This window comes from Gopherus evgoodei, unplaced genomic scaffold, assembly GCF_007399415.2.
Source record: "Gopherus evgoodei ecotype Sinaloan lineage unplaced genomic scaffold, rGopEvg1_v1.p scaffold_31_arrow_ctg1, whole genome shotgun sequence".
Lineage (NCBI taxonomy): Eukaryota > Metazoa > Chordata > Testudines > Testudinidae > Gopherus > Gopherus evgoodei.
In genome coordinates this window covers 3,904,504-3,913,751 of record NW_022059983.1, presented here as the reverse complement: position 1 = coordinate 3,913,751, position 9,248 = coordinate 3,904,504, and the positions used below count along the sequence as shown (strand labels likewise).

The following is a 9,248-nucleotide window of genomic DNA, read 5'->3' as shown; positions in this document are numbered from 1 at the left end:
TCACTGTGTGTCTGTGCAGTGCCCAGCACAATGGGGCCCTGATCTCAGCCAGGGCAGGGATTGTCTCTCCCTGCATGTCTGGGGAGCACCCAGCATGATGGGGCCCTGATCTCACAGGAAGGTGTGTTGCGATGAGGTCACCTAGGAATCGGGGCAGGATTCTCCCTTGCTGTCTGGCACCTGTTAGAGTCAGCAGATGCAGAAAGCTTATGGCCCATCAGAACGCCCCCACTTGGAGCAGGTGAATAATGCCAGGGAGCAGGGGAGAGCCACAACCAGGCGGCAGAGAGAGGAGAGGAAGAGGAGGGAGCAGGAGCTGCTGGGCAGCCAGGTGCAGAGAAATGTGTCTGGGTCTGGGCAGTGCCATGTGAGTCCAGAAAGGAGGGAGGGTGTGAGAGAGCCGCTGGCTTCAGAGAGCTCAAGGCAAACAAGGAGATCATGGCAGAGCTTGGCAGAGTGGAGAGGGAGGAGCCGGACTGGCACGGACCTGGAGAACCAGGAATCGAGGCTTTGATTGCCTGGGTCATGTGGGGCCGATGACTGGTTGCTGGTCCGAGGGATGTGTTCTTAAGTACAAGAGAGAACCAACTTGGGTTTGGATCTAATTGTGACCTTAGGGCATCTTCAGATCCACACAGGATGCTGGTGGCAAAAGTGCTTTCATCCCACACACCTTAGTGGGCTCCACAGAGGAATCCTGAAATTGATCCGGGGGGGGGGGGGAGCCACTGCAATGACACTGGAGGCAAGACGTCTGCACTGCAATTGACACTGGAGGCAGGGCATCCACACTGCAGTTGACACTGGAGGCAAGACGTCCACACTGCAATTGACACTGGAGGCGGGGCGTCCACACTGCAGTTGACGCTGGAGGCGGGGCATCCATACTGCAATTAATTCTAGGGGCGGAGCATCCAGCCTGCTATTGATTTAAGAGAATTGTGGGGCCACAGTAATTGACTTTAAGAGTCAGATTTGGTGAGGGTAGAGAGAAGCGAATTGGTCTGGAGGGGGAGCAAAAGGGAGGGCTGTTTTGGAGGTGCAGGTGGGAGAGATTGGGGGGATGAGGGAGTGTTTCTTCAGAACCCTGAGATTGTGGCTTGGGAGCAGAGGGGCTGGGGGCTGGGGCTTAGGATGAGGGAGACATTTCAATGTTTCCTAAGCCATTTCCCACCACCACCGAATTTCAGCTCCAGGGGAAATTTCAAAATTTTGGTTTTCATGGCAACAAATTTTTGAGATTTCCCTCCAGGAAGAAAATTCCCAGCTTGCTGCAGCCATACATTGAGGGAGGAACGTGGTGGGAAGGTGACACAAAGGAACATGGTGGTGCCAGATCATGACCATCTTCTCCTGGGCGACACTTTGCCAGAGGGACCCGGGTGGCTTTGGGGCTCAGCCAGAGAGTGGCTTGTGGGAGGCACAGGAGAGGAGATGGTAGCTGGGGCTGTGAGCATGGACTGGGCTGTGGGCATAGCCTCTGCCATAGGAGAAGCAGGGGCAAAGCAGTTGTGGGTGGAAAGGAGGAATCTCTGTTCCCCTGAATGATGCCCGTTTGGTCCCCCACTTAGTGACTTGGCAGAGAGACCCGCTTCAACACAGGCCTTTAGCAGGATGGCTATGGAGCTGCTGAAGATCGTGTTGGTGCTAGTGCCAGCAGGTAGGTGCGTGTGTGTGTGTGTGTGTGTGTGTGTGTGTGTGTGTGTTTCTCCCTGCTGCCCCCTGCTGGAAAGGATGAGTCCTGGTGTGTGTATGTGTGTCCCTGCTGGAGGGAATGAGCCCTGCTCTGTGTGTGTGTGTGTGTGTGTGTGTGTGTGTGTGTGTGTGTGTGTGTGTGTCCATGCTGCCCCCTGCTGGAGGGAATGAGCTCTGCTCTGTGTGCGTGTGTGTGTGTGTGTGTGTGTGTGTGTGTCCATGCTGCCCCCTGCAGGAGGGGATGAGTCTGCTCTGGGGGGCGCGGTACTCATCAGCCTCCTTCGCTTGCATTTATCATGTGGGCCAATTCCCCCTCACTCCCTCAGGAGTAAATCAGGAGTCACTCCTGTGCAGTCAATGGGGCTGGCTCATTATAAAACTGGTGTGAGACTAGAACCAGGCCCTTGGTTTTTATTGTAACTGTCTCCACACACACACACACACACACACACACATACACACACACACTCCAGCATTGCAGTGCCGTGTGTTGCTCTTCCCTTGCAGTGATGGCACAGACAGACACGCGGATCATCGGGGGCTACCCCTGTGAGAAAACCCTGCCCTGGCAGGCCGCGATCTTTGATTCAGTCCGGCTGTACTGCGGAGGGGTGCTCATCAGCAAGGACTGGGTGCTGACGGCTGCTCACTGCCAACTGCCTGGGTAGGCCAGGGGGAGAGGTGTCCCTGCTGACCCTGTTGGAGGGGATGACCCCTGCTCTGTGTGTGTGTGTCTCAGGGTCTGCGCAGCACCCGGCACAACGGGGCCCTGATCTTGGTCGGGGTCTGGGCAGCGCCTGGCACAGCGAGGCCCTGATCTCGGTCGGGGTCTGGGCAGCGCCCGGCACAGCGGGGCCTTGACCTTGGTCAGGGTCTGTGCAGCACCCAGCACAATGGGGCCCTGATCTCGGCTGGGGTCTGCGCAGCGCCCGCATAAAGGCCTGATCTCGGTCGGGGTCTGTGCAGGGCCTGGCTCAACGGGGCCCTGATCTCAGTCGGGGTCTGTGCAGCACCCAGCACAATGGGGTCCTGATCTCAGTCAGGGTCTGTGCAGCGCCCGGCACAACAGGGCCCTGATCTCGGTCAGGGTCTGCACAGTGCCTGGCACAACGGGGCCCTGATCTCGGTCAGGGTCCAGCAGCCTGATCTGTCAGTTGTTTTGCAGTCAGTTTCCCCAGACAAGCTGCTGTTTGCATTTGCTTTCAGCATCACCAATGTACGGCTGGGCGAGTACAACCTGCGGCAGCTGGATGAGACTGAGCAGCTCCGGATGGCTGCGAAGCTCATTCCCCACCCCAACTACAACAGCGCCAACAAGGACAACGACATCATGCTCATCAAACTCATCACACCCGTGCAGACAAATAACAACGTGCACCCCATTGCACTGGCCAACAGTGCTGCCCCACCAGGGAGTGTCTGCCAGGTGTCCGGATGGGGCACCACCACCTCCCCGCTACGTACGCTGACCCATGGGACACAGCAGTGAACGTGGGATCTCTGGGCTCTTAACACATGAACTGCTGAGCCAGCTGCATTAGCCACGGCTGCAGCCCACTCAGCCATGACTAGAGGGAGACATTGAGTCAGTCACATGTTGCCTTTGTCCCCAAATTATTTTCCAGATATTGAGAAAATTTCCCATCCTGAACCAGGAGGAAAAATTATATTTTTGTTATTTAAAATTTTCAATTCGGGGCCCATTGTAGTCTTTTGTTTCAATCACTTCAGAAAGTTTCCTTTCGCTTTCAAACTTTCCCCTTTTTTTTCCCTAACATTTCAAAATAAAAAGTTGTTTCCACTCACAGCCCCTCAACATTTTCCAGTTTGAAAATGTTGAAAAACTCAACAGTTTTGAAACTCTGTTATCCAACAAAGGGTCGAGTCGGGAGAGTGGCCGAAAACTCCCCTGTTCAACAAACCGGCACGTTTTGGTGCAAAAACCATTTATTGAGCAATTCCCCACCTGCGCTGATTTTCCCTTTTCGTAGCCCAGATCGTGCAAATGAGAATTCAGAGCCATTTATCTCTGATTTCTTCTTTTTCTTCTGCACCCAGCAGCATCATTCCCAGCCATGCTGCAATGCGCCAACCTCAGGATCATCTCAGCGGCGGAATGTCAAAAAGAGTATTCCAGCTTGGTCAGTGACAACATGCTGTGCGCCGGTGTGCCAGAAGGAGGCATCGATTCTTGCCAGGTCTGGGGTGTCGTTGCAGATACGTTGGGTAGATGTCTGGGAAATGGGTTTCCTGTCCCGTGAAAAAATTCAGTGCTGACAAAGCGTCATTTTTCAATGGGAAAATGTTTTGTCAAAACTTTCCCAGCAAGCTCTACGTTTGATCTCGAGTGGCAGAAAGAGAATCAGGGACTGTAGCTGGCAGAGTGTCATAACATATTCCCAGATTTGGACCTTAGCGTCCAAATAGAATGGGTATTGTGGAGTCCAGACCAACCCCTTCTCAGCCCCTCACCGTGTCGTAGAAGCATGTGGGGATGGGTGTTGTAGAAAATTCCCCATGTGTGGGGCATCAGGGATCGAGCCTGCCACTGCTGGGCCTTCAAGGAGCCCGAGCAACAAGGAAGGAGACCGAATGTACAAGAGGGACATGATCTCGGTCGGGGTCTGTGCAGTGCCCGGCACAATGGGGCCACAAAGCAGGGGCAACTGGGAATATTAGGGGCAGGGTTTCAACACTGCAGTTGACACCAGGGCGGGGCCAGCCTGGGTTCTGCCCAGTTCTGTTCCATGTGATGTTTTATGCAAATTATTTCAGCAGTTGATTAGCATATTTGCCTACCCTGCTCCAAATGCATCCTTGCCTCCTTCCTCTCCACTGAGCTATTGACCCCCCCCCATCCCCCATGGGCATGTCGGGGAGGGGTACACAGCTGGTGACACCGGTTCTATCTCCACAGGGTGACTCCGGAGGTCCTCTGGTATGCGATGGGATCCTCCAAGGCATTGTGTCATGGGGGTTGGAGGAGTGCGCCCAACCTAACAAACCGGGTGTCTACACCAAGGTCAGCAAATACATCAGCTGGATCCAGCAAACTGTACGGGGAGGATGAGTCGCCCCAGGAACCCCAATAAAACATGAGACACACACCCATGCCTCCGCGTCTTCTTCCGTCCTCAGAGCCCCGGGTTCCTGGGGCAATAGCGGATGCAGCGCTGCCATGGTGATGGGGCTGGTAGCCCCTTGGTCCCCTGAGTGCATCTAGCTCTTGGGTGGAGCTAGCCAGAGAAATGGAATTTCTGTTGATTAAGAGTCAGGCTCAAATTCGAAGGAAAAGTTGAAATACTGGAATTTCCTGCGCAAGGAAATTTTCCCCCAAATGTTTAGGTGTTTTTTTTAATTGCTGCTAATACACTATTCCTAGCTTCCAGAGCCAGAAGGGGGCTCTGGAGAGTGGAGATCAATTCCCTACCCTAACACAGATGCTCCACGTGTGACTGTGGGCAAATAGCTTGGTGCCTCGGTTTCCCATCAATAAGTTGGAGATTGGCACACTGCCCTGCTGCCCAGGGGCATTGTGAGGATAAATACATGAAAGGTTGCTCAGATACTAAGAGGAGAGGGACCAAATAAGCATCTAAGATTGACAGACCATTCGGGTGAAATATCCATTCCAGGATGCGGGAACACCAGGCTACCAAGAATGTGGGTCACACTCCCAGGCTGGGGGGCCAGTGCCCTGGAAAGTAGCTACTCTGGGAAGGACCCAGGAGTTCTGGTGGAACCAAGAGCCCATGCGCATCCCAGGTGATGCTCTGGCTGGAGAAGCAGGGGGCTAGTGAGTAGGAGCCAGGCGGCAGGGTCCCCTCTGGTACAGCGGCAAGAAAAGCATGAGCGGAGGCTGCGCCCAGCTTTGGGCCGGGGGGGGGGGCGGGGGCTGCATGTCAAACAAGACATCAAGCAACTGGGGCTCAGCAAAGAGCAGGAACGATCTAAGGGCTAGAAAACCTGCCTGAGGGCCAGACACTGAAAAGAGTTTGCGCCAGCGAGTTTCTCCCAGAGAAGGTGGAGAGGTGATTAGTTCCATTGGCAGCACCCTGTGGAGGAGATTTTGGGGAGCAGAGCGCAGACAAAGGCAGAGCAACACTTGACAGCTGACAGACAAATCCAGACTGGAAACAAGGGGCAGATTTCTCCCAGCGAAGGGAATTGATCCGTGGAACATGTGCCCCAGGGATGGGACAGATGCTCCCTCCCTTGGAGTCTTTCCCTAGAGATCCATAGGGATTTCCATGGAGATCGAGCTCACCCACTAGATATGGGTTTGAAATCGATGAAGGGGCAGAGTTAAGGGCACACAAGCAAGGGGGCAGAGTTAAGGGTGTGCTAGCTCAACCCCGAGACCTGGGTCTGAGGCGGGGATCCGGGGAAAGGTTCTGCAGCCTGGGCGAGGTTCCTTCTGGCCTATAGATCAGTGGGCTGTTGCTTCGATGCTAGTGTAGCATCAATACACCATGGCACTGAGGGGCTTGTGCACTCTCCCCCACCCCACAACATCCACACTGCCCCTGTGTGGACGTGAGTATCAGTATCCCCATTTTGCTGATAGGTAAACCGAGGCACAGAGTGATGACATGAATTGCCTGAGTTCACACAGGGACTGCATGGAAGGGGAAAGAGTTGAAACCAGATCTTGTTAGGCCCAGACCAGTGTCTTAACCCCCGAGCCAACCTCCCTACAAAGACAAACACTCATTCTTTATTCTGAAACCGATCTGCCCCCATCCATTTAGCTCCAGGCTGTATTCTGGCTTGTGTGGTCACCTGACGCCCCAGATTTGTCCAGCGCCATGGGAAAGGGTTGCCCCCGCCCCGTGTAGAAAGGTCCTTTAGCTTTCACAAGCTATAAAGCGGGGGACGGGAAATCAGCTGCTGTGGCTTATGAGGGAACTGTCCGAATCTCCCAGAATGCAATGCAGCCCATTGGTTGAAATCCTCCCAAGGCAGCTGTCCCTGGATCACCAGCGGTTGCACCAGTCTTTGAAGTCACTAAGTGCTTCGTAAGTGGCCTGGGCCCTGACAATGGTTGTCATTATGATGCAGTAGTTCTGTTCCAACTCCGACTTCCACGGGAATGATGCAATGGAGCAAATGCCTTGCCCGCAGCAGGCCATAAAACCGCGTTCATTGACTTGCTGCCAGAGTAAATGATTTCCAAGGAATAAGCTTAATTAACATGGATGTTCCAGTAGAATGAGGGGGGATAATTTTTGCAGGGGGGCCACTCCATGAATTTTGGTAAATCATCACAGGCCGCACATTTGTACACTATTAAGGCAGGGGGTGTGGGGGCTGAGAGGGAGTTTGGTGCAGGGAGGGATTCTGACCTGGGGTAGGGGTTGGGGTACAGAAGGGTGTGCAGGATCTGGGAGGGAGTTTTGGGGCAGGAGGGAGCTCCGGCAGGTGCACAGTGTCAGGGTGCAGGAGAGGGTGAGGGGTGTGGGCTCTGAGAGGGAGTTTGGCGCAGGAAAGGGCAGGGGATTGGTGTCTGGAGGGGCTGCAGGGGCTGGGAGGGAGTTTGGTGCAGGAGGGGGCAGGGGATTGGGGTGTAGGAGGGACTGCAGGGGCTGGGAGGGAGTTTGGTGCAGGAGGGGATTCTGACCTGGGGCAGGGGTTGGGTTGCAGGAGCGGGTGCAAGGTGCAGAATCTGGCTGGGAGGCACTTACCACAGGCAGCTCCTGCCTGCCATAGCCCCACACCGCTCCCGGAAGCAGCTGCAGCTGACTGCTGCTGGCACATCTCTGCATGCCCCTTGGGGGGAGGGGACAGCGGGTTTCCATGTGCTGCCCGCACCCACAAGCACTGCCCCCGCAGCTCCCATTGGCTGGTTTCCAGCCAATGAGAACTGTGAGGACGGTGCTGGGGACCAGGCGGCGCGCGGAGCTGCCTTCCCTCCCACACACACCAGGGATGCGCAGAGATGTGCCAGCAGCAGCCAGCCGCTTCTGGGAGCGGCATGGGACCATGGCAGGCAGGGAGCCTGCCTGAGCATCCCGCTGCGCCATGGGACTTTTAGTGGCCCGGATTCAGAGAGGGCAGAGGAAGCCAGACAGAAATGTTAGACGGGCCGGATCCAGCCCACGGGCCGTATTTTGCCCATCCCTGCGGTAGAACCTAGAGGCCAGGATTAGACTGAGGTGACGCTGTTCAATCCAGGGGTTCTCAACCTTCTTCTTTTTGAGGCCCCCCACATGCTATAACAACCCCACTGCCCACCTGCACCACGACAACTGTTTTTCTGCATATGAAAGCCAGGGCCAGTGTTAGGGGGTAGGAAGTAAGGCAGTCGCCCGGGGCCCCAGGCGACAGGCCTTGGGTGGTGGGGCTTCAGCTTTCTGCCCTGGGCCCCAGTGAGTCTAATGCTGGCCCTGCTTTGTGGCCCCTTCAAAACCCGCTCGTGCCCCTACCCGGGGGCCCCGGGCCCCTGATTGAGAACTGCTGCTTTAATCAACACTTTTTGCCCTATGAAAAAAAAATGCAGGTTCAGCACCATGGAAACAATTTGTGTCAATTTCCCCACATTCTTTCGATCAGAAAACACCCTAAAATAAAATCTGCTCGTACTTGAAATGTCATCTTCTTCTCCACCTCGGCCTGTTTGGGTTCGAAACGCCGTGTCCTTGCTTGCAATGTGCTGCTCCAAAAGGATTGTAAAAGGATTTTGAAAATGTGCAGCATTGAAAAAAGTGTCAAATGGCTGGGTGCTGACGCTTAGACCTGAAAGGACACTTAAGGCCAGAAGGGACCATCGTGATCATCTAGTCTGACCTCCCGCACAATGCTGCCCAGAGAACCTCGCCCACCCGTTCCTGGAATAGAGCCCTACCATCTGGCTGAGTCACTGACGTCCTCAACTCACATTTAAAGACTTCAAGTTTCAGAGAATCCACCATTTACACTAGTGTAAACCCTCAAGTGACCCGTGCCCCACGCTGCAGAGGAAAGTGACCCCCCCCCTCAGGGTCTCTGTCAATTTGACCTGGGGGAACATTCCTTCCTGACCCCAAATCTGGAGATCAGTTTGACCCTGAGCATGTGGGCGAACCCACCAGCCAGACCCCTGGGAAAGAGGAACTCAGAGCCTTCCCCGTGCAATGTCCCATCCCTGGGTATCAGACACATTTGCTGCTAAGTCACAGAACGGCTACATGCCATTGTAGGGAAACTCATCACACCATCCCCTCGTGAGCGGCAGGTATCAAAGGCTGGCGGAGGCTGAGCCTCCCCAAACAGCCTGCATGGCCCGCCCATGTGCCGCCCCCAGGTGGCTCTTCCCCCATGGCCAGGGCCCGCATTGGGGCTAATGGGGCTGAGGGGGGGGAGAGGCGTGCAACCCACCTGGCATCCCGGATCTGGGGGCGCTCGGGCATGGGGTGGCACTTTGGGGCTTTCGCAGGAGGGGCAGGGCTTTCAGACTGTGACTTGAGCAGCTCCCCTTTGCCACGAGCAATCGTCAGTCTCCTGATGTCACCCGACACTATTTCGAGCGAAACTTTTCTGAGTGCTGGTCTACACCGGGACCTTACATCGGCCCA

General features: G+C 55.2%; 1 protein-coding gene across 1 annotated transcript; it reads left to right on the top strand.

Annotated features, from left to right (window-relative positions):
• The first annotated feature begins 1,614 nt into the window (after positions 1 to 1,614).
• On the top strand, positions 1,615 to 4,765 carry LOC115640541 (kallikrein-14-like). Its single transcript, XM_030543389.1, has 5 exons — positions 1,615 to 1,660; positions 2,203 to 2,359; positions 2,902 to 3,155; positions 3,754 to 3,893; positions 4,613 to 4,765. The coding sequence occupies exons 1-5, from the start codon at positions 1,615 to 1,617 to the stop codon at positions 4,763 to 4,765; spliced, it is 750 nt and encodes a 249-aa protein (XP_030399249.1).
• Positions 4,766 to 9,248: the final 4,483 nt, after the last annotated feature.